General features: G+C 41.5%; 1 protein-coding gene across 2 annotated transcripts in view; it reads right to left on the bottom strand.

Moving 5' to 3' along the window:
• The window catches only part of LOC124545138 (aldo-keto reductase family 1 member B1-like), a 107,111-nt gene extending 99,870 nt beyond the window's left edge, over positions 1-7,241 (bottom strand). For both annotated transcript variants that reach the window (XM_047123963.1, XM_047123964.1), the window contains exon 1: positions 7,151-7,241. In XM_047123963.1, coding sequence (XP_046979919.1) covers positions 7,151-7,225 — 75 coding nt within the window. In that variant the 5' untranslated portion in view covers positions 7,226-7,241. The remainder of the gene's footprint in view (positions 1-7,150) is intronic.
• Between the last annotated feature and the right edge of the window lie 19,317 nt (positions 7,242-26,558).

Raw genomic sequence — 26,558 nt, 5'->3', positions numbered from 1 at the left:
CAGATAAATGGAAGATTTCGCCATCACTTACTATCAGCTTGGAGGCAAAATGTTCATCCTCAAGTGCTTCTGCATTGTTATGCAAAATTGAATGCGCCGGCCATAAGACTGCGGTTTTAATTGTTGCACGAGCTGCAAACAGTACGGTTGGAAATGTAACCGCCGTCGCAAAATCTCCCACACAGAACGCTGCGGTATTCCAAGTTCGTGGCTTGCGCTGGCAGTTGATTTGTTTAGACTGCGTACGTCCTCGGGCTTTCCACGGTTGCATTCGCACACTTGGTCAATCGGTACTTTTCCGTTTACAGAGACAACCATTGACCCTAAACTGTCGATACCAATGCACAATCCTCTGCTTGCTTGACAGCTCTTTTCCGTAATTCCCTCTAAATGCAGGCTACACTGGTCTAACAGATAAGCATCTCGCATATTCCAACGCCCAAAAACTCTTTTCTTTTTTTGTCACCGTTTTGTCAAGGTACTACACTCGTAACGTCAAGTGGTAGACTCAATAAAATTTCGGCGATTTTACAGCTCTATTCATGCATCAATTATATTTATACATGAACTACTTCGGAAATATAAAACTCTGAAAACGAGCAATTCATTTACACTAGCCTTGTACTGTAAACAGAAGTGGTCATGCAACAGACTCTTGAGGTCCCCTGCGCCTGTCTATTTCGTACCTTTACCAGGTGTAGAAGTATGAAACCGGAATTTGGTTGCAATAATTACACGTCTGTGGTTTGAAACTGATAAACAATATTTTATTCAAAATAATCTCCATTGCTGTTTACCCATTTCTCCCACATCTCCGACAGGCTATGAATGCCACGCCAAAAAAGCAGTTCTTCTTTTGAAGCGAACCTGTCAGCGAGCCATTTTCGTACATTTTCATTCGAACTGAAGCACTGTTCAGCGAGAGCGTGTCCCAGTGATGCAAACAGATGATACTCTGAAGAATAAGCCGCATAGCCTAGTATTCCCAACTGAACGTCTCGATAGTTTCACTGACCCGTTTTGCTATGTGTGATGGGGCGTTATCATGGAGAAATATGACTTTATGTTGCCTTTTTCACTATTCCGGTCGTTTTTCACGTAATGCTTGATTTAAATCGATCATTTGCTGTTGGTACCGATCAGTGTTAACGGTTTCACTACGTTTTAGCAGCTCATAATAGATGACACCCTTCTGATCCCACCGAACACAGAACATGGTCTTCTTTCCACAGTGATTTGGTCTTGCAGGGGATGTCGATGGTTTGCCCGAATTCACCCATGATTTACGACGCTTAGGAGTCTCAAAATATATCCATTTTTCGTCACCTGTTACTATTTGATGGAGAAACGACCTCCTTTTGTATCTGGCGAGCAGCATTTCACAAGTAGTCTTCCGATATGCTTGCTGTCTTTCATTCAGTGCATGCGGAACCCATTTTCCCACTTTCTGCACCTTTCCCATAGCTTTCGGCCGAAGAGAAACGGCTTTCTGCGTTACATTCACATTCAGTTGTTGTTCCGCGAGTTCCTGTTGAGTTTGAGTATCATCTTTATCCAACAAGGCCTGCAATTTGTTGTCTTCGAACTTTTTCGGTGGTTTCCCGCGCTCATCGTTTCTCACGTCAAAATAATCAGTTTTGAATTTCTCCAACCACTCGAAACACTGTGTTTTCCCAAGAGCATATTCGCCGAAAGGTACGACAATCATTAAATGCCATTCTGCAACAGTTTCCTTCAAATGATAACAGAAAACCAATGCTGTTCCCAAATCGTAGCTCGTAGGCATAAGACTCGACATGTTTACTGGTTTGAAACAAAGACCGATGTATGGAACTTGGGTTACTGTGTGCTGACATTCGTCGTCAGCCGTTACAGGAAACAAATGTCGCTGCAGACGCGGTCTCACTGACAATACACTGACGGCTAGCGCCATCTATAGAGAAATTCCGGTTTCACACTTCTACACCTGGTAAGAACGCCGTGTTTTCATCTCCAAGTAAGCCCTGAAACCTGTCACAAATCTCTCTCGATACTGAATAATCTCGTATTTTGTTCACTAAGCGAAAGCACGGAACAGCATCGAATGGCCTTCGAGAGTCAAGCAACAGAGCATCAACCTGGATGTCGTCGTCTATGGTGGTTTGCCTGTCATGAACGAACAGAGCGAACTAAGTTCGGAAAGATTGCAATCAGCAGAATCCTTGTTGATTTTCACAGATGAGATGTTCGTTCTCCAAATGTGTCATATTGGCGTATCCCATTTCTGAGGAGAGCGGCGCAGAGTTCATCTGCGAGTGAATCTCAGACATGGGCGGTAGGTCATGTCTAATGACGTTTTAATATTTTATTTTATTTTATTTTATTTTGGAAAATCGCTTTTGGAGACTCCCTTTTTGTGGATGCATAGTATCTACATTCGATAAATGAATTTTTTGGTTGTATTTATCAAGCTGGAGAGTTTTTCTCTTTTTTCCCTTCTTTCACCTCTTTTTTTTCTGTATATATTTTAAAACTGATTGCTGTGTACAAAGATATTGTGCATAGCACACAAACTTGTTGAACTTCCTTGATATTAAAAAAAAAACTATTCATGCCCACAAGAACAGCTAATACTGTTTCGCGGTAATGTGTTTTATGTCGTCCACTGCTTTTCTGTGAGCCATTTATCCACTCTTGTTTAGCAAGTGAAATGCACGAGCATTGCCTGCTCACTAAAACATTTGTTTTATTTACGAGCCAAACATTTGTAATGTCATGAACAGAGTTATACCGTACATTAGCGTGGGATTCCTGATGTAGCATCTATGTTACTATATCTTTTTAGACTATGCTTCCTGCATATCACTGTTCTAACATTTGATACTTTATAATTATGGTTGTTGTGTTGCTGACGTGTGGCAGTGATGCTGTGATGTCCAATGTCGTTTTTATCCCATTGTTCTCTTTTTGTTGTGGTTTATTGCTGGCTCCCGTCTGGCAGGCATGTTGCATGTGCGCATTGTCCACTTTTGATAATGCTTTCATCAGCGAGCTGTAACTCTTTCTGTAATTAAATTGTTTCGATTGTGTACAGAGACTATGTGATCTTATAAAATCCGTGTTTGTTTTATTAAAGCCTCCTTTCCCCTTCAATTTATTACACGAACAATCATTTCCGTTTTATTTTCTACATTTCCCAATGCGAACTAGGTTTTTATATACTTCTTTGAAATGTACTTCTTAGAAATCATGTGAACTCTTTTATAGTTGTCTACTGCTTTACATTTGTATAGTTTGGAGTGTTTTGTAAATTAGGCTACCCCTAGGTGCTTATATTTTCTAGGTCTCAAGATGGTCATTACTGATCGAAATTAATAACGTGACTACAAAAACTCATTGTGATCCAAATCTGGATATATACTACAGTACATAGCCGATAGGATTCATATCCCAAGACCTCAGTGGCCAGTCCATGAGGTGAGTATCTTCAAGTGTGAAATTGTGAAATTTCTGTCACACATTACTATATCAGTTCATTTCGTGGCCAGCATTTTTTTCCACGCTTACGTTGACGGTCTGTTGGACTGTGTGTGGGGAGAGAAAAGCTTCGTATCCAGCCGGCATTCACAGGGTGGCTGGAGTCTCGTAGTAGTGACAGAAGGCTAGTCAGTAAATCTCACTGCTTCATCGACACCCCCTCTGCGCGTGGTCCAGCCTCGGTGTCAGTTTGAAAACCTCTGTGTTGCGAGTGGGGTATGTGGGCTGCGACGTCGCTTCGGCCTCGTCACCCGCTGGAGGTACGACAATATGACGATTGTGTGTGCCGTACTTACGACTCGACACTCCGGCGCCAGAACTTGTTTTGGAGCGGCGTCTCTGTCGCCGCTCCAAAAATTAGATTCAGTCAATGAGTTTATCTTCGATTCTCGTAAGTTCTGGATGTGCAACCTGAACTGATGACTTAACTCAAATTTATATTTGACTTCTTTAATCTTGTTCAGCGAGCTGTACAGATAAGGATTTCTTGGTGCTATAGCCTCCATCCAGTCATCCGTCCATGGTGTTCCTCCAACAGTGTTAGTCTCACCCTATTTTGTTAACCATGTCCCTGTATAAGCTGGATACTGGGACTGACTGGTGGTGGCTGTAATTATGCTGGGAGATGGGGCCCCACATTCTTACAATTAAAAAGAATGAAATTCATTAATTATATTAATTGCAATTAAATAGACTGTACTCACCAATATTACAGCAGGTGCTGGAAATGTTTTCCTCTTTCTATACGTTTACATTCATTTGCGTACCCCTTTACCAATGTTTCAAGTGTAAATGAATACTGATAATCAATTGTCTATTGTTCATCTACTGTCTTTGCATTACTTTGATACGCAGATGTTTTAGCCGCACCCCAAAGGAAATAGTCGGGCGGAGATTCGGTAGCGTAGGGGCCAGAGACTTTTCGCAGTTACTCTGTCTTCTAAGATTTCATTTAATAGCCGCGGGAACTGGTGTGCTGTACGAGCAGTAGGGTTGTCTTGTTGGAAAAATGAATGACAGTCCTCACTTTCATTCAGCAGGGTAATAAATGGATAAATTATCTGGGAGCAATAGACATCGGAAGTGACAGTAGTATCGAAAAAAGATCGGCCCTATAGTTAGCGCTCGCGTTATGGCAACCCACACTCCGATTTTTCCTGAGTGCAATGGCATTTCTCTTAAGGTGTGTGCATTTTCAGATGAACAAATTCGTGAATTTTGGGAATTAATGTAGCCAGACAAGAGAAACCAAGCTTCATTAGTGAAAAACGTGCGATCTCAAACACCAACTCCGTGTTGGTTAACAAATCGCTGAAACCATTCGCAACAGGCTATTCATTTCGCACGGTACGTACAATGCAACTGTTGCACAACAGTATTTTTATATCGATACACCCCCAGGTCTTTGGTTACGGCCTTAAGTGCTATCCTACGAGAGTCTTTGACCTCTTGCGACAATCTCCTCGCTAACATTGTTGAACTCCACAACATGATGCCCAAAAAGTCGTCATGATTCCGTTCTGTTAAAATTGTGGGCCTACCATTTCGTGATGCATTATGAACTAAACCTGTCGTCTGGAATTTGCAAATTAAATCACGTATAGTGTCACGATGTAGACACCTCGAGCAGGAAAACGCACTTTAAACTCCTGCCTCTCATGCTCCGTAAGGATTTCTCCTACACGGAAAACCTCTTCCACTAAAAACGCTCTCTCTGCAATAGTTAGCATTCTCACTACACTCAGCTTACACAGGAACTACTCAATAACACAAGTAATAGCCGCAACGCCTACGCAACTCTGCTATCCCCACCCTAGCACTGCAGGTCCGTGGAACACGTGCAGGCGAAACCTGAACTGTGCTGCCAAACCTACCCGCCCCGCAAGCCGAGACACGAGAGGCTGGCCGCTGCGGAGAGGCTTGGCGGATGCAAGCTGATACAGCAACCTCCAGTTATTGTAATCTGCCTTTGTCACTCACTGCTGGAAACATGATTGTTCGTCCTGTTGTGCTGTCACAGTCAAGATATACGTTTCAGTTAAGTACTGGATGGCGCACGAAATGTGCTACCAATTGTTTCTTTCACAATTTACGTCGCACATTAGATATCCCGCTGGGATCTCTACAGCATTACCAGCAGAGCTTGGGGAAACAAATGAGTTACTAAATGACGTGTAATTCACGATACTGCCGCTAGGAGACTAGTAAGCAGCAATGGCTGACAATGGAAGACTAACGACACAGCAACGATCGGCAATTGTGTTACTTTTTCATGAAACGAAAAGCCTTGTTGTGTCTCAGAGGCGTTTTCGACAACAGTTTAACACACGATGGGTCCCTTGCAAGAAGACCATCCACAGGTTGTACGATAAATTTGTACAGGAAGGAACAATATTGGAAACGAAGCGACCTCGACCTAAGCCCGTTTGTTCGCCGGAGAATATTGAAGCGGTACGAGTTGCTGTACAGAGAAGTCCCGGGAAATCGTGTAGAAAGCCAGCAGCGCAACTGCGAATATCCAGACGCTCCGTTCAACGCATTCTTAAAAGTGACCTCCATATGTACCCATACAAGATGACCTGTGCACAGAAGCTCACTAAAGAACACAAGCAGCAGAGGCTACCGTTTGCTCAGCGGCGGAGGATAGGGTAGAAACTTTCAACAACGTTTGGTTTTCAGACGAGGCGCATTTTCATTTAAACGGTGTGGTTAACAAACAAAATGTACGCTTTTGGGCCACTGAAAACCCACAAGTGCTTCATGAACGACAACATTATGCTCCGAGGATTACAGTGTGGGCAGCAATTTCCAGTCACGGACTTATTGGACCCTTTTTCTTTGAAGAAACTGTGAACAGCGAGCGTTATTTGAGCATGCTTCGCAACAGCTTCATTCCACAGCTTCTTGCTACTGCCTTGCCCTTCAACACGCAGTGGTTCATGCAAGATGGAGCAAGGCCACATACTGCAAACACTGTGTGGGAGTTTTTACACGACCATTTCGACATGTGGATCACTTCACTCAGGTTTCCAGGTCGCTTCAATGACGGATAAAATTGGCCCCCCAATAGCCCAGACCTCAATCCATGTGACTTTTTTTTTCTTTGGGGGTACCTAAAGGAAAATATTTTCCCGAAACGTCCACGTCATTTAATGGAGCTCAGAAGACTTATTCTTCAAGCTTGCAGTGAAATTACGGAAGACATATGCCGTAGGGTAATCACTAACTTCAGTGTTCGTTTGAAGGAAGTTAGGAAACGAAATGGTTTACATATTGAGCATGTGCTGAGTTAGAACAAATCTCCATGGACGGCTCTTCATTATAGTATATTTTCCTTTCAGACTGTATTGACGATAAAGTTTATATTCAAAAACAAAATGGTAACACATTTCGTGCGCCACCCTGTATAACATCAGCCTTGAAGCTTGAACTTTACAATTTGTTTACAAGCAGAACAAATAATTTTTTTTTTACATCTCTAATGGGGTACAGAGTAGCAGTACATAATTGAAAATGTCTCGAAAAACACATAAAGAAAGGTGCTTGACGAGTTTTAGGAGGAACACCTAGCTGTACAGCAAACACAGTTACGATTTTTCTAATACTTTCAGAACACTTTCCCGTGTATGTTTACCTGCCATGTGCCGAGACCGAGGGCCGGTATGTCCCTCCCGTTGTTGAGCTTCACAGTGGGTGCGAGCGGAGGCATGGCTGGCTGCGGCGGAACTACTGAGTCGTAACTGACCAAGAACAGCTGATAGCTGCGAAACTGTGCCCTCCACTTCTAGCGGATTCGAGAGATGTGAAAGGAGTAGGGAGGGAACAAGATAGGAACAGATAACACACCCAACTTCAGTACACGCTCAGCACAATGAGAGAGTTTAGATTAGAAATCGTTCAGTCATCTTTCAGTACACGCTCAGCACAAGGAGAGAGTTTAGATTAGAAATCGTTCAGTCATCTTTACATGCTGCACTTGTAGTATCGAGTAACAAATCTCAGCGGATAAATACTCCTACCGGAGCACAAAAATACGATTATATTCCTGTCTGACCGAAAAGTGGGATACCAGCTGCCTCACTCTACTTTCCTCACTACCTTTAAAAACGTTCCCAAAAAATTTGGTATGCCGACATATTCGTCCTTTTTTAAATATACAGTTCACCTCAAACTTCCACAAGCTGCCCTAACTGTAACTCACAGCTAATAGTCTAGTCCATCACTGTAAGTCGTTCATACCCATCCACTACCAATTGCCCTGTCTTATTTTATTTTATTAATAAGTCTAGTTCCGTAGGACCAAACTGAGGAGCAAATCTCCAAGGTCATAGCACGTGTCAGTACATGAAATTACAACATGAAAGTAATAACACATAAAATGAAATGTTTATGAACCCAAAAATTCGAGCCATAAGTTTGAGTAAACGCAATCAACAATCTAACATAGGGATCAGCTTAATTTTTCATGTTAATCCTCAACAGAATAGGAGTGACCCATGAGGAATCTCTTCAGTTTTGATTTGAAAGCACGCTGATTACTCCAAAGTTTTTTTAATTCTTGTGGTAGCTTATTGAAAAATGAATGCAGCACTATTCTGAGCGCCTAGCTGCACAAGAGTCAAGCAAATGCGATCCAAATGCAGGGGCGCTGATGACCTCGATGTTGAGCGCCCATAAACCCCAACTCACATACTCCAAATGCAGATTGGATTTCTGCCTACTATTAGCTAAGTGAAAGCTGCTATTTTTTGGGAATAAGCTGATATTGTTAACAAGATACGTCAGTATATATATATATGGGTGTGACTTTTTTTCTTTGGGGGTACCTAAAGGAAAATATTTTCCCGAAACGTCCACGTCATTTAATGGAGCTCAGAAGACTTATTCTTCAAGCTTGCAGTGAAATTACGGAAGACCTCGACGTTGAGCGCCCATAAACCCCAACACACACACTCCAAATGCAGATTGGATTTCTGCCTACTATTAGCTAAGTGAAAGCTGCTATTTTTTGGGAATAAGCTGATATTGTTAACAATAACACACCCAAGTTCAGTACACGCTCAGCATAAGGAGAGAGTTTAGATTAGAAATCGTTCAGTCATCTTTACATGTGTGTTATAACAATATATATGTATATATACAGGGTGTCCCAGCTATCTTGTCCACCCAAAATATCTCTGGAACAATAACAGCTATTGGAAAACGACTTTCACCGGTATCAATATAGGGCTGGGGCCCATGAATGTACATATTTGGAAACATTCTAAAACGAAAACATATTTGTTTTTTAACACAAACTTATGTTTTTTTAAATGGACATCCTGTATTTTTTCTTCAGCAATCCATAGTATGACAAAGCACATACACAATGGCGTTGATTGCATCGCAATATTGCCATTACATCCCGAGATATTGAGACGCGAAGTTGACGCTTGAAACACCCGACATGCGCTGCTAGCGCACGTCCTGAGGCTCAGGCGTGAACCCCATGCTGCCCGAAATCGCAGCAGGATGGCAGCAGACCGTATTATTCGTTTCGGATCTCTTGATAAGTATGGAAGTGTGATCACGCATGTCAATCACATCGCGATTTCGGGCAGCATGGGGTTCACGCCTGAGCCTCAGGACGTGCGCTAGCAGCGCATGTCGGGTGTTTCAAGCGTCAACTTCGCGTATTAATATCTCGGGATGTAATGGGAATATTGCGATACAATCAACGCCATTGTGTATGTGCTTTCTCATGCTATGGATTGCTGAAGAAAAAATATAGGAGGTCCATTTAAAAAAACATAAGTTTGTGTTAAAAAACACATATGCTTTCGTTTTAGAATGTTTCCAAATATGTACATTCATGGGCCCCAGCCCTACATTGATATCGGTGAAAGTCGTTTTCCAATAGCTGTTATTGTTCCAGAGATATTTTGGGTGGACAAGATAGCTGGGACACCCTATATATATATATATATATATATATATATATATATATATATATATATATATATTGAGAGGCCAATACCCATACTAATGAACAGGGGTCGACGAGACGTTCGTGAACTTGCATCACTTATTATCCGAACAGCCCGTTTCTGAGCCAAAAATATCATTTGAGAATGGGGAGAGTTACCCCAAAATATAATACCATACATCACAAGAGAATAAGCAAAGTAGAATACTATTCATGTCGAGGTATCACTTACTTCAGATACCATTTGAATAGCAAAAATTGCAACATTAAGTCTTTGAACAAGATCCTGAACATGGGCTTTCCACAACAGTTTACTATCTACCTAAACACCTAGAAATTTTAAGTGTTTAGTTTCACTAACCGTATGACTACCGTGTGAAATTAAAACGTTGGGTTTTGTTGAATTGTGCGTTAGAAACTGTAAAAACTGAATCTTACTGTGATTTAGCGTTAGTTTATTTTTCACAAGCCATGAGTTTATATCATGAGCTGCGCTATTTGAAAGAGAGTCAATGTTGCACATAACATCCTTTACTACCTAGTTTGTGTCATCAGCAAACAGAAATATTTTAGAGTTACCTGTAATATTAGAAGGCTTATCATTTATACAAATAAGGAACAGGAGCGGTCCCAACACAGATCCCAGGGACACCCTCCATTTGCCTGTACCCCACTCAGACCCCACATCACAGTCATTCTCAGCACTGCAAATAATGACCTTTTGCTGTCTGTTGTTAAAGTAAGAGGCGAACCAGTTGTGAGCTACTCCCCGTATTCCATAATGGTCCAACTTCTGGAGCAATATTTTGTGATCAACACAATCAAAAAATATGGCTAGCGTTCGAAATCTTTTGTTTAATCCATGGAGTACCTTACAGAGAAAAGAGAATATAGCTTTTTCCGCTGTTAGACGACTTCTAAAGCCGAAGTGTAAATTTGATAGCAAATTATGTGATATAAGATAATCAATTATACACACAGCCTCTTCAACAACTTTAGCAAACACTGACAGCATACAAGTAGATCTACAATTATCTACATCATCCTTTTCTCTCTTTTGACAAAGCGACTTTACTACTGGGTACTTTAATCGTTCAGAAAACTGACCATTCTTAGAGAAAAAATAGCAAATATGGCTAAGTACAGGGCTAACATGTGCAGTGCAGTACTTTAATATTCTGCTAGGCACTCCATCATGTCCATGAGAGTCCTTAGTCTTCAGCGATTTAATTATTGACTGAGTGTCTCCTTTGTCAGTATCACAGACGAGTATTTCAGACATCAATCTCGGGAATGCATTTTTCAAGAGAGTTATATGATTCCCTGTAGAAACTAAGTTTTTATTTAATTAACCAGCAATGCTCAGAAAATGATTGTTAGATATTGTACATGTATCTGACTTATCAGTAACAGAAATATTTTTATTACGATCTGCCTTTATATCGTCACCTTTTGCTGCTGACCAGACACTTCCTTCACAGCTGACCAAATGGTTTTGATTTTATCTTGTGAATTAGCTGTTCTAGTTGCGTACCACGTACTCTTTGCCTTCCTAATAACCTTTTTAAGCACCTTACAATACTGTTTACGATACTGTTTGTAATGGGCTACTGTAGCTTGATTGTCACCCCCAGGCTGCCTTTTACTGACAGTGCCACGTTTAGAGCGTTCTATTGAAAAGCTACTCTCAAAGAGCATGAGAAATGTGTTAAGACAAAGCATTATTTTAATCATCTATGTTATTGACACTATAAATATCCTGCTACTTTTGTTCCTTAACGAGGTTTAAAAAACTCTTTATTGCCGTTGGATTAACTTTCCTACATAGTTTGTAATTATATGTGATATTTGTTTGAGTACAAAAGCCTTTTAGTGTTGCATAATGGTCTGAAAGACCATTCACCCTTTTACTAACAGAATACCCATCTAGTGATGAAGAATGAATAAAAATATTGTGTATGCCTCACCGACTCATTCAGCCCAACTCGTTGTCATCATCTCTTTGCGTCTCTCTGCCATTGTATCCTATGCCACAGCCACAATCCTCTTCTTTGTACACTACTACTACAGTCTCGTCTCGCTGTCTCTCCCTCATACTCTCTCTTCCTGCTAATATCTCATTTCTTCCTTCCTATTGCAGCTGTCTCTTCTCTCTGTCCCTACCTCTCCCTTCCTCATTATCATTGTAATACACTCTGACTCATTATCACTGACTCTCACCCACTTTCGCTTTCTCCTTTTCTTTATTCCTCCCTGCTGGCACTGTCTCCTTCACTCTTTTCTTAGCGCTGTTTTGTCACTGTCAACTATTTTCCCCTGCCACTCTGTCCCTCTCTTTCTCTCACACTGCCACTGTATCCTTCGCTCTTTCAGTACCACAACCACTGTCTACAATCTCCAGTATTTATTACTTTTCCATCTCTTTGCCACTGCCACGTTCTTCTTCTCTGTCAGCACAAGAAAACGCTAATATGTTCGCATGCTAATATGTTTGGAATTTTTTTTAAAAGTACTGAGGAAGATATGAGGAGCTGGTACCCTACTTTTCAGTCAGAACATGTTCGCATTTTCTGTGCTCTGATAGGGGCATTTTTCCGCTGGTTCCCTTCTTTTCCCTGTTACAGCAGGGAATCTAACACACATGAAAAGATATGTATTGGTCAGTAAAATCTAGGTAGTGCGCTTATGTGAAACTGGAATAACGCAAAACTATTTTACTCCTCAGACCGAACTTTATGTGCAAAACTTTTTGCTTGTACTTCACTACTACAAGATGGTATTCCCAGATGATAAGGGAGGCACTTTACAACATATTTCTCCTTGCTGCATCACTTTATAAACAACGTTTTCACCTCACACCGGATTTTACGTGTACAAGTGGGTTAATTTCAACCCTTGAATCTCGGACACTCGTAAAGATACGAAGAAAATATCCAAGGCTCTTCGAGATCGGGTCTTAGGAATATACGGTAAAAATTTCAGCCATTTTCTATCCACAGCCGTCTTGGAAAGCTCGACTGGGCTTTGGTCCGCTGGTGACGGCGAAAATATAGTAAAAAAAAAAACTTCTTTGCGGTTTCCCGAGGAACTACCCTTGAACTAATGGCGCCTCCGTAACTCTCATCAATCCCACAGTAGACCACATAAAATGCAAATAGAACTAACCGATTTGCTCCATTTGCCTGACCCTGTGCTGTAGATAGAGGCACTAAGACGATCCTTCTATTGGGTGTACAAATGGCTCCTACCGAAAGAGCTATCCAAAACACTTAACCTTGTATTTTTATCATCAATAGAACACCTGGAGCCGGCGGAAGTGGACGTGCGGTTAAAGGCGCTGCAGTCTGGAACCGCAAGACCGCTACGGTCGCAGGTTCGAATCCTGCCTCGGGCATGGATGTTTGTGATGTCCTTAGGTTAGTTAGGTTTAACTAGTTCTAAGTTCTAGGGGACTAATGACCTCAGCAGTTAAGTCCCATAGTGCTCAGAGCCATTTGAACCATTTTTGAACACCTGGAATGAGCACGGGAAATCACGTTCTTATCCGCGACGTACCGATTAGTTCGCAACCAGCGTCACTATGTCGACATTTTTTGACATTTGCCTCTGTTGTGCAGCAGGCTTAAGTAGTACACTACAAATACCAGCTCATGGGGGCGCACTTGGTCAGACTTGGAGAAAGCAAGTACGAAGGCGAAAACCAACCCCTGCAATTTAAGATGTCGCCCCAAGCTTTTCCAGAATTCGATCGGTAAGTTGAGGCCTTGAAGAAACGCGTACAGCGTCTAGAGGTACACTGCGTGACGCCATCAGATACACTATATGATCAAAAGTATCCGGACACCCCCCAAAACATACGTTTTTCATATTAGGTACATTGTGCTGCCATCTACCGTCAGGTATTCCATATCAGCGGCCTCAGTAGTCACTAAACATTGTTAGAGAGCGGAACTCACAGACTTCGAACGTGGTCAAGTGATTGGGTGTCACTTGTGTCATACGTCTGTACGCGAGATTTCCACACTCCTGAACATTCCTAGGTCCACTGTTTCCGGTGTGATATTGAAGTGGAGACATGAAGGGTACATACAGCACAATAGCGTACAGGCCGACCTCTTTTGTTGACTGGCAGAGACCGCAGACAGTTGAAGAGGGTCGTAATGTGTAACAGGCAGACATCTATCCAGAACATCACACAGGAACTCCAAACTGCATCAGGATCTACTGCAAGTACTATGACAGTTAGGCGGGAGGTGAGAAAACTTGGATTTCATGCTCGAGCGGCAGCTCATAAGCCACACACCACACAGGTAAGTGCCAAACGACGCCACGCTTGGCATAAGGAGCGTAAACATTGAACGATTGAGCGGTGGTAAAGCGTTGTGTGGAGTGACGAATAATGGTACACAATGTGGCGATCCGATAGCAGGATGTGGGTATGGCGAATGCCCGAGGGACGTCATCTGCCAGTGTGTGCAGTGCCAACAGTAAAATTCGGAGGCGGTGGTGTTATGGTGTGGTCATGTTTTTCATGGAGGGAGCTTGCACCCCTTGTTTTGCGTGACACTATCACACCACAGACCTACATTGATGTTTTAAGCACCTTCTTGCTTCTCATTATTGAAGTGCAATTAGAAGATGGCGATTGCATCTTGCAACACGACCGAGCAACTTGTTAATAATTCACGGCTTGTGACAGAGTGGTTACACGACAATAACATCCCTGTAATGGACTGGCCTGCACAGAGTCCTGGCCTGAATCCTACAGAACACCTTTGGTATGTTTCGGAACGTCGGCTTCGTGCCAGGCCTCACCGACCGATATCGATACCTTTCCTCAGTGCAGCACTCCGTGAAGAACGGGTTGCCATTCCCCAAGAAATCTTCCAGCACCTGATTGAACGTATGCCATCGAGAGTGGAAGCTGTCATCAAAGCTAAGGGTGGGCCAACACCATACTGAACTCCAGCATTACCGATGGATGGCGCCACGAACTTGTAAGTCATTTTCATCCAGGTGTCAGGATACTTTTGATCACGTAGTGTATCAGGTGATGTGGAACGAAAATCCTTTTTAGGAGTTCGTGCAGGCTCCACTGTATTCCAGCTTCTTTAGAAATTAACACCTACCTGTGACACTGTGACGCTCTCGTTTTCTGACATTAAACAAAAATGCTTGAGAAATATTTTGAGGCGCAAGTCCATGTAGCTGCTGCCAAACACAGATTTCTTTCGATGCTTCAAGAAGCGAAATCGGAGCTATACAGCTTGGATTACTCAAGTACAGGACCTGAGTAGCGAACGCAGATTTGATTTTGATAATGGCCAATGTAAGAAATCTCTTGCAGATTCGTTAATTTGCGAGAAGTTGATCATGAACTCCCCCGACGATATATTAAAGAAGGACCTGCTTAGTCTGACAAACCCGTCTTCACAAGGGTCTTTGCCATTGATCTGGGCATAGGAACTAACAACACATGTTTTTAAGGAAGCATTATATTCCGAAAACGTTGACGTATTCACTGCGCGACAACACACAACACGGCTAAGCGACCAAAACGGTCAGAATCGAAAAACTCAAACCGCGCACGCCACTTTTCTGTAACAGTCAGTCAAGAAGTTTGAAAATGCGAAATTACAATCTTGTTCACGCTGTAGCGTAAACCACAAAAGAGGCAATTGTTTCTATAGGAACTCACGTTATAAATACTGTGAAAAGAATGGACGTAGGACTAAGATGTGCAAAAAGAGGCACAACCGACAAAAAAGTCAGACACTAAAGCATACGGTAGTGGTTACTAATTAACATACACGTAATGTTCATTACTAACATATGCAAATTCAAAAACTTTCACGGACAAAACTTCACATCAGCGCCACCTTTTTTATCAATAACAAATCGTTGTCTGTGACTCTTTGTGTTAAGAAAATGTTGAACACTTTTCAAGGAGTCGTCTATTTCAGTCGTTGCCTATAGGCGTACCAAAAAGTAGAATCGTCAAAGTTAACGGGCTTTAAATGTTCGCTGATCACTTACAGCGATCAGGAGATTCTAGTAACGGGACAGATCTCAATAGATGTTGACTATAAACAATTTACGAAAAATTCGTAGTTGTAATGCCAAATAAAGCAATAATTTAATAGGACTGGATCTCTTCAATTCTTTGGGTTTCGCCGTTCACGGGAAGGTGAATCAAATTCAAACTGACGGAAAGAGAGAAAAGCTGTTGCAAATACACCCTTAAGGAGAAAAAAAAGACGCACTGCGAAGAAATTATCCGAATGGGACAGAAATCGGTAGATGTGAGGTACATGTACAGACAAAAAAAGATTATAATTTCAGTAAAACCGCATGGTTTGTTCAAGAGAAAGAGCCTCACAAACTGAGTAACATTTCATCGTAATTCGGAATAAAACAGACACTGCAATATCGTGTTTATCAGCAGTCACCAGGCAAGCGACTTTCAAGTAAAATATCTCCCTTATACAGGAATACACATAATGGATGTACGAGTACAGGCTGTAGACACATGGTTGACCAAGTCTGGGTATGGCAGCGTGTCATACTCGGATAGCCAAATCGTAAGGCAGCCGGTCGCGATAAACGGGAAATCCAGGCTTGAGTTCCAGTTCGGCACAAATTTTCGTTGTCGTCATTCCATTATACAGCTGATGGTTGTCCACAGTCGTAACTGCGAACACATTTCATGAAAGAATGGTTGTCGTGCCGTACGGCGGGTGAGGGAGAGTTTGGTATTCCACTGCTGTTTGGGCGCCTTCAAACATGTCTTCGCTGGTCATCCGGGATCAGTTCGAAGCGGGACTCAGCTGAAGACAATTCTACTCCCATCAATGTGAACTCAGGTCGAAGACGTGTCTGGAGGCAGCGGTGGGATACCAACCTGACAGTATCCCACGGGTATCCTGCCATACGGCCAGACAACCAGGATTAGTGGTCTGGGCTTCCATTTCTTTTCATAGCAGGACCCTTTTGGTTGTCATCCGTGGCACCCTTACAGAACATACAGATCAACGGTAAGTTGGCGATATTCTAGATACTGCCCGCCTGCACACGGTGAGAGTTTCTGCTGTTTGTTCTCGTGCTTGGCCAGTAAGGTCACCGGATTTTGTGATCTAACACGCAAATTGGACAGAATTTGGCACAATATTCCTCAAAACGACGTCCAGCAACTGCATAAATCAATGTGAAGCCAAAGAACCGCTTGCGTAAGGGGCAGACGTGGACCATTGATGAACCGCGCTGCAACTCGCGTTGGTGCCGTTGCTGGGTTGGCATCGTTTAGTTGGTATAGTTACGATTGTCGTCTTCTTCTTGTGTTCATTGGCGCCACTCCGTTTGCAAGCACTGTCTGTCCGCTAGTGGCAGCAGCGACGGTTATCGATATCTAGTAACGGTGGTACTATCTTCGGGGTGATATTGTAGTGTTTCCGGGTCGTGTGAGTCAGCAGTTCGGTTGGGGACGGACGGGCAACCAGGTCCGTGCAGTGCGAAACACACCGGGACCACTGGTGGCACGCATGCACTGCCGGATGGAAGGGCTGTAGTCGCGAGGGGTACAACCTCGTTGTCAACCAGACCCAGGACGTTAAAGTTGAGTGGGCCTTAATTCAAGTTGTGAAGTTAATGCTTTAATACAGTTAATAAAGTTAATACAGTACGCCTAATACTATCAGTCAAAAAGTCTTACACCCCAAAAATATTTAACTATTTGAAAATAACTAATACAGTACTATAGTAATACAGTACTAAACTAGTACTAACATTTCGAAACTGAAAATTTAACATTATGTATGTATTTAATCCTCTGTTTTATAAATATTTTCAATAGTGCTCTAAATGCCATTATTAGGGCTTTAGAAAGGTGCAAATGTTGACCATCTGACTGAATTACTGATGACTGGTCAGATATCCAATTCATCCAAAACATCCTCGTGGGCATAAAGAACAGTCAAGTTTTTCAATCACTTCTGTCTCATTGTTGATCGGAGATATGACTTCAGGCGTCTAAGGGCGTTAAATTACCGTTCTGCTGTTGCTGTCGTGGTTGGAACTACTTGGACAAGTTTAATGCACTTCACTACTTCACATAACATTTCTCCAACTGCAAGCTCTTGTGTAATGTACTTTCTCACATCACGTATGTTTTTAAGACCTATTTTTTTATTAGCGATATCGGCTAACATATTCAAGTGTAAGCGCAGTCTCTGAATGCCTAGGTCATTTTTGAAAAACGCAGTTGATTTTTCCAGATTTGTTACACCTCTGTTTACTAAAAGCAAGCACTCTTGTTCAACTGCAATGACCTGTGTGAGTCCAGTTGAAGCAAACCGCTCAGTAATGTAAGATTGCACCGTTTCACAAACTTCAATGTAAATAGCTTCGTAGTATTCCTTTGGGGTTTTGAAAGTGTCCGGTGAACTGGCTTCGTTGTTTTAATACTTCTTTGGTATACTTAGATTCCGAGGAGGCGAAGGATTATCAACTTGTAAAGGTTTTTCTTTTAAACACAATTCCCAAAAGTGTTCAAAATTATCAAGCCTTCCATTCAATATACAAATCAAGTCCTCATATATTTTTCCAGATCAGAAACACTTCAATGACGGCACTGAATTTTTTCATTGACATCCTCTACTGGGTTCATTGCATGGCAATAAAGACATAGCCGGCCGGAGTGGCCGTGTAGTTCTAGGCGCTACAGTCTGGAGCCGAACGACCGCTACGGTCGCAGGTTCGAATCCTGCCTCGGGCATGGATGTGTGTGCTGTCCTTAGGTTAGTTAGGTTTAATTAGTTCTAAGTTCTAGGCGACTGATGACCTCAGAAGTTAAGTCGCATAGTGCTCAGAGCCATTTGAACCAATAAAGACATAAAAAGAAATAAGTCTTGACTCAAGGTAGCCTGCACTTTTGTAGCTTGCCGCTGTTTTGTCCTCTGCAGAAAATGTTTCAAAAAACTCTAGAAGGTCTTCAAAGTTTTTCAGTATTCTCAAGATACTAGAAGCTCAGATAGTCCATCGAATTGCGCAAAGGGGTCGTAGATCAGATAGGTCATTGGCGCTCTCACAGCGTATGCTTCTGAAAAGTCCCATCTTTTTGTTGGATTCCCTTACGGTGTTTATTAAGTCCTTGGCTAAAGCCATAATATCCCTCATAGACATAGGATGGCAGAGACTGTCTACAACTGCCAAGTCTGAACTGTGAGCAGTGCAGTGCACATAACATGCTTTTTTAGTCCTTTGAACTTACCTCTCATATTCGAGACACCATCATAGCACTGTCCTCTTAAGTTATCCATTGACAAATCAAGACGATCAAAAATGTCTTTTAAAATACTAAACAGACTTCGTGATTCAGTGTTGTAGGTCTCGTATAAGCCAATAAAGTCATCGTTAATGATTAAGGAATCATCGTCAGTACGAATACAAAATGACACTTGTTCGTGAATTGAAGAATCACTTGTTTCGTCAACCACAATAGAAAAATGTTCAGTCTTCTTGATTGAAACCAATACCTTTCTCAACACAGACTTTCCTAGTAGATCAATGATCACGTTTTGAATATCGTGGGACGTCCACTTAGACCCCAAACGCCCTCACCAATTTTTAAACTCAGGTATGTCTTTCTTTCGGAGTTCCAACAACTGAAAAAAATTTGAGTTTGCATCTTCATGATCTCTAATTGCTAATCCTTGTCGGCATAGAAATTGCATGGTAGTAAAAACTGTCTCAAGAGCTAAACGCCCTATCTTCATATCAATATCTAACTGTCCATTCAATTGGGAGGCCACACTTCAGTTAGTGATAGAATTTAGTTTCACAACACCTTTTTTATGCGTAAACGTATTTTCATGAAGATGAAATTTTTCCAAAGCGTTTTTCCAGTTAGAAAACCCTACAGAAGTAAATGCAACTTCTTTTTTTTTTTAAGAAAATTGTAATAGATTTTTAGCATCTACCTCCTTGCAGGTTTTGCAAAAAACTTTTTCGGTAGATGCTTCATATTCTAGCCATGTACAGGGCTGTTACAAATGATTGAAGCGATTTCATAAATTCACTGTAGCTCCATTCATTGACATATGGTCACGACACACTACAGATACGTAGAAAAACTCATAAAGTTTTGTTCGGCTGAAGCCGCACTTCAGGTTTCTGCCGCCAGAGCGCTCGAGAGCGCAGTGAGACAAAATGGCGACAGGAGCCAAGAAAGCGTATGTCGTGCTTGAAATGCACTCACATCAGTCAGTCATAACAGTGCAACGACACTTCAGGACGAAGTTCAACAAAGATCCACCAACTGCTAACTCCATTCGGCGATGGTATGCACAGTTTAAAGCTTCTGTATGCCTCTGTAAGGGGAAATTAACAGGTCGGCCTGCAGTGAGCGAAGAAACGGTTGAACACGTGCGGGCAAGTTTCACGCGTAGCCCGCAGAAGTCGACGAATAAAGCAAACAGGGAGCTAAACGTACCAAAGCCGACGGTTTGGAAAATCTTACGGAAAAGGCTAAAGCAGAAGCCTTACCGTTTACAATTGCTACAAGCCCTCACACCCGATAACAAACTCAAACGCTTTGAATTTTCGGCGCGGTTGCAACAGCTCATGGAAGAGGATGCGTTCAGTGCGAGACTTGTTTTCAGTGATGAAGCAACATTTTTTCTTAATGGTGAAGTGAACAGACACAATGCGCGAATCTGGGCGGTAGAGAATCCTCACACATTCGTGCAGCAAATTCGCAATTCACCAAAAGTTAATGTGTTTTGTGCAATCTCACGGTTTAAAGTTTACGGCCGCTTTTTCTTCTGCAAAAAAAACGTTACAGGACACGTGTATCTGGACATGCTGGAAAATTGGCTCATGCCACAACTGGAGACCGACAGCGCCGACTTCATCTTTCAACAGGATGGTGCTCCACCGCACTTCCATCATGATGTTCGGCATTTCTTAAACAGGAGATTGGAAAACTGATGGATCGGTCATGGTGGAGATCATGATCAGCAATTCATGTCATGGCCTCCACGATCTCCTGACTTAACCCCATGCGATTTCTTTCTGTGGGGTTATGTGAAATCTCCTCTACCAAGAAACGTGCCAGAACTGCGAGCTCGCATCGACGATGCTTTCGAACTCATTGATGGGGACATGCTGCGCCGAGTGTGGGAGGAACTTGATTATCGGCTTGATGTCTGCCGAATCACTAAAGGGGCACATATCGAACATTTCTGAATGCCTATTGAGTTTTTGTATGTGTGTGCAAAGCATTGTGAAAATATCTGAAATAATAAAGTTATTGTAGAGCTGTGAAATCCCTTCAATCATTTGTAATAACCCTGTATATTTGATCAACCAAGACTTCTGAAATGATCTACCCTTACCGGATTGTCCAGGTTTCGGCTGTGAATGGTTCTCTCCTGAAGACGACGAAGCAACTGACGACACAATACTTGTTGGAGGTTGACTTGCAGCATCATCAACTTCCAAGCGCACCTTTTTGGTAACAAATTTATCCATTGCAAACTTAATTCGCAATACACTAAGAGACTAAAGTAAACGAATAACATATAGTCATATAAAATAGTCCACTAGACACTAAAGTCGGAACACTAAACACGTCTGCAGCATGCACTGAACGAAACTATCCACACTGAATGACTGGGACAGCAGGCGTCTTAATGTCTCGAAGCGCCAAGGCGACGCGAGGTGGAGGATTCCAGGCTCTTCCGCTCCAGGCCTTTTGATGTTGTTTGATGTTGCCGCGGCCGCAGCGCTGGCCCGCCCGCACCAGACTTCACCCGCAGCACCGTAACACAGTCATGATTCACACCACTCGTTTTCAGTTAACCTGGTTACTACTGTAATAATTATTTGCTTTAACTCATTACTGACTGTATTTTAAAAGGTAACAATTGTCAAACAAGGAAAATAAAAAATTCCAACATAATTTTGTGATTTTACAAAGCAAAATATAACTAATAATTTTCTTAAATTATTTGGGGGGGGGGGGGGGAGGGGGACTCCATCTGAACTAGAGTTCAGACAGTACTTTGCAAAAGTAGTGACACGAGCAAATGCGAGAAAGGTACATGGATTGATATTAAATAGACGATTCCAATCCCAAAGAAAGCAGGTGTTGACAGATGAGAAAATCACCGACCTAGCAGTTTAATAAGCCACTGCTGCAAAATACTAACACGAATTCTTTACAGACGAATGGAAAAACTGGTAGAAGTCAACCTCGCGGAAGATCAGCTTGGATTCCGTAGAAATGGTGGAACACGTGAGGCAATACTGACCCTACGACTTATCTTAGAAAATAGACTAAGGAAAGGCAAACCTACTTTTCTAGCATTTGTAGACTTACAGAAAGGTTTTGACCATGTTGACTGGAATACGCTCTTTCAAATTCTGAAGGTGGCAGGCGTAAAATACAGGGAGCGAAAGGCTATTTACAATTTGAACAGAAACCAGATGGCAGTTTTAAGAGTCGAGGGACATGAAAGGGAAGCAGTGGCTGGGAAGGGAGTGAAACAGGGTTGTAGCCTCTCCCCGATGTTATTCAATCTGTGTATTGAGCAAGCAGTAAAGGAAACAAAAGAAAAATTTGGAGTAGGAATTAAAATCCATGGAGAAGAAGTAAAAACTTTGAGGATAGCCGATGACATTGTAATTCTGTCAGAGACAGCAAAGGATCTGGAAGAGCAGCTGAACGGAATGGACAGTGTCTTGAAAGGAGGATATAAGATGAACATCAACAAAAGCAAAACGAGAATAATGGAATGTAGTCGAATTAAATCGGGTGATGCTGCGGGAATTAGATTAGGAAATGAGACGCTTAAAGTAGTCAATGAGTATTGCTATTTGTGGAGCAAAATAACTGATGATGGTCGAAGTAGAGATGATATAAAGTGTAGACTGGCAATGGCAAGGAAAGCATTTCTGAAGAAGACAAATTTGTTAACATCGAGTATAGATTTAAGCGTCAGGAAGGCATTTCTCAAAGTATTTGTATTGAGTGTGGCCATGTATGGAAGTGAAACATGGACGATAAACAGTTTAGACAAGAAGAGAATAGAAGCTTTCGAAATGTGGTGCTACAGACGAATGCTGAATATTAGATAGATAGATCACACAACTAATGAGGAGGTATTGAATAGAATTGGGGAGAAGAGGAGCTTGTGGCATAACTTGACTAGAAGAAGGGATCGGGTTGGTAGGGCATGTTCTGAGGTTTGTTTGTTGGTTTGGTATGCGTATTCCATAGATCCGTATATGCGAGTGATTCACCTGGATACGGAACGTGTCAATACAATTGTACAAATACAATTAATGCTACAGAATAGTAATATAGTACAATGATATAGATATTAATAAGTATCACTTTTTCTCATTTACAAGCTGTCATTTAACTAGTATAGCAATTCTCAATATAACATTATAACTATAACATTAACACTATAACATTAACATAATATTGTATCGTCCATCTAATAACTAAGAGACTAAATACATCTATTATTAAGGGAGGGCATTACTTCTGGAAAAGAATTCATCTAACGAGTACAGTGGATGGTCAAGTAGGTATTTTTTTAACACACCTTTGAACAGCGTTTCATTTTCTGTTGTACATTTAATATAATTAGGCAATGCATTAAAAGTCTTTATAGCAGCATACTTTACTCCCTTCTGTACAAGTGTTACATTTTTTAGTTCAACATGTAGATCGTCTTTACCTCTAGTATTGTAGTTATGGTATGAATAATTTGTTTCGTACTGAGCATAGTCTTTATTAACTACATTCATCAGAGAGTATGCAGGGTGTTACAAAAAGGTACAGCCAAACTTTTAGGAAACATTCCTCACACACAAATAAAGAAAAGATGTTATGTGGACATGTGTCCGGAAACGCTTAATTTCCATGTTAGAGCTCATTTTAGTTTCATCAGTATGTACTGTACTTCCTCGATTCACCGCCGTGATTTCATACTGTATACTCTACCTGTGCTGCTAGAACATGTGCCTTTAAAAGTATGACACAACATGTGGTTCATGCACGATGGAGCTCCTGCACATTTCAGACGAAGTGTTCCGACGCTTCTCAACAACAGATTTGGTGACCGATGGATTGGTAAAGGAGGACCAATTCCATGGCCTCCACACTCTCCTGACCTCAACCCTCTTGACTTTCATTTATGGGGGCATTTGAAAGCTCTTGTCTACACAACCCCAGTACTAAATGTAGAGACTCTTCGTGCTTGTATTGTGGACGGCTGTGATACAATACGCCATTCTCCAGGGCTGCATCAGCGCATCAGGTATTCCATGCGACGGAGGGTGGATGCATGTATCCTCACTAACGGAGGAAATTTTGAACATTTCCTGTAACAAAGTGTTTGAAGTCATGCTGGTACGTTCTGTTGCTGTGTGTTTCCATTCCAAGATTAATGTGATTTGAAGAGAAGTAATAAAATGAGCTCTAACATGGAAAGTAAGTGTTTCCGGACACATGTCCACATAACGTATTTTCTTTCTTTGTGTGTGAGGAATGTTTCTTGAAAGTTTGGCCATACCTTTTTGTAACACCCTGTATACACTGACATGTTGTGGTCAGAATACCTAACTGTGTAAAAAGTTTTCTACATGAGGTTTGTGGAGGAACCCCACACATGATTCTGACTGCTCTCTTCTGAGCAGTTAAGATTTTTTTTGAGGCTGGTGAATTACCCCAGAATATTATGCCGTAACTCATTAATGAGTGAAAGTACCCAAAGTAAGCTGATTTTAAAATGTTGATGTCCCCAAAATGAGTAATGATACTTAGAGCAAAAGTTGCTGATGAAAGCCTTTTTTAGAGTAAGGGACACATGCTGTTCCCAGTTGAACCTACTGTCAATGTGATCCCCCAGGAATTTAGTGGATTGCACCTGTTCTAGTTCCTGGTTGTCATGAGCAATTACTATATTTTCTAGAGTTTTATTTTTTGTGTGGAACTGTATAAAATTAGTTTTTTTTAATATTAACTGAAAGAGAATTAATTGAAAACCAAACTGTAACTTCTCCGAGTATATCATTAACATCAGTCTCCAGATCAGCAGTAGACTTACCATCTACGGCAATGCTTGTATCATCAGCAAACATTGTGAATTCACAATTTTTACTAATGGACAGGGGTAAATCATTAACATCGATCCTTTGTTGCAACCATTTAGAACCACCTTTTGTTTCCTGTCTTCAAGATATGATTTTAGCCAGTTACCTATAGGCCCTTTGATTCCGTAATGATAGGCCTTCTCCAGGAGAAAGAAAAATGGCGTTCCACGGATCGGAGCATGGAATGTCAGATCCCTTAATCGGGCAGGTAGGTTAGAAAATTTAAAAAGGGAAATGGATAGGTTAAAGTTAGATATAGTGGGAATTAGTGAAGTTCGGTGGCAGGAGGAACAAGACTTCTGGTCAGGCGAATACAGGGTTATAAATAAAAAGTCAAATAGGGGTAATGCAGGAGTAGGTTTAATAATGAATAAAAAAAATAGGAATGCGGGTAAGCTACTACAAACAGCATAGTGAACGCATTATTGTGGCCAAGATAGACACGAAGCCCATGCCTACTACAGTAGTACAAGTTTATATGCCAACTAGCTCTGCAGATGACGAAGAAATTGAAGAAATGTATGACTAAATAAAAGAAATTATTCAGATAGTGAAGGAAGACGAAAATTTAATAGTCATGGGTGACTGGAATTCGGTAGTAGGAAAAGGGAGAGAAGGAAACGTAGTAGGTGAATATGGATTGGAGCTAAGAAATGAAAGAGGAAGCCGCCTGGTAGAATTTTGCACAGAGCACAACTTAATCATAGCTAACACTTGGTTCAAGAATCATAAAAGAAGATCGTATACATGGAAGAAGCCTGGAGATACTGACAGATTTCAGATAGATTATATAATGGTAAGACAGAGATTTCGGAACCAGGTTTTAAATTGTAAGACATTTCCAGGGGCAGATGTGGACTCTGACAACAATGTATTGGTTATGACCTGTAGATTAAAACTGAAGAAACTGCAAAAAGGTGGGAATTTAAGGAGATGGGACCTGGATAAACTGAAAGAACCAGAGGTTGTACAGAGTTTCAGGGAGAGCATAAGGGAACAATTGACAGGAACAGGGGAAAGAAATACAATGGAAGAAGAATGGGTAGCTTTGAGAGACGAAATAGTGAAGGCAGCAGAGGATCAAGTAGGTAAAAAGACGAGGCCTAGTAGAAATCCTTTGGTAACAGAAGAAATATTGAATTTAATTGATGAAAGGAGAAAATATAAAAATGCAGTAAATGAAGCAGGCAAAAAGGAATACAAATGTCTCAAAAACGAGATCGACAGGAAGTGCAAAATGGCTAAGCAGGGATGGCTAGAGGACAAATGTAAGGATGTAGAGGCTTATCTCACTAGGGGTAAGATAGATACTGCCTACAGGAAAATTAAAGAGACCTTTGGAGATAAGAGAACCACTTGTATGAACATCAAGAGTTCAGATGGAAACCCAGTTCTAAGCAAAGAAGGGAAAGCAGAAAGGTGGAAGGAGTATATAGAGGGTCTATACAAGGGCGATGTACTTGAGGACAATATTATGGAAATGAAAGAGCATGTAGATGAAGATGAAATGGGAGATACGATACTGCGTGAAGAGTTTGACAGAGCACTGAAAGACCTGAGTCAAAACAAGGCCCCCGGAGTAGACAACATTCCATTAGAACTACTGACAGCCTTGGGAGAGCCAGTCCTGACAAAACCCTACCATCTGGTGAGCAAGATGTATGAAACAGGCGAAATACCCTCAGACTTCAAGAAGAATATAATAATACCAATCCCAGAGAAAGCAGGTGTTGACAGATGTGAAAATTACCGAACAATCAGTTTAATAAGCCACTGCTGCAAAATACTAACACGAATTCTTTACAGACAAATGGAAAAACTTGTAGAAGCCGACTTCGGGGAAGATCAGTTTGGATTCCGTAGAAATACTGGAACACGTGAGGCAATACTGACCTTACGACTTATCTTAGAAGAA

This window comes from Schistocerca americana, chromosome 8 (genome assembly GCF_021461395.2).
Source record: "Schistocerca americana isolate TAMUIC-IGC-003095 chromosome 8, iqSchAmer2.1, whole genome shotgun sequence".
Taxonomy (NCBI): domain Eukaryota; kingdom Metazoa; phylum Arthropoda; class Insecta; order Orthoptera; family Acrididae; genus Schistocerca; species Schistocerca americana.
Note: the sequence above shows the minus strand (reverse complement) of the source record. Positions and strands in the feature narration are given on the sequence as shown.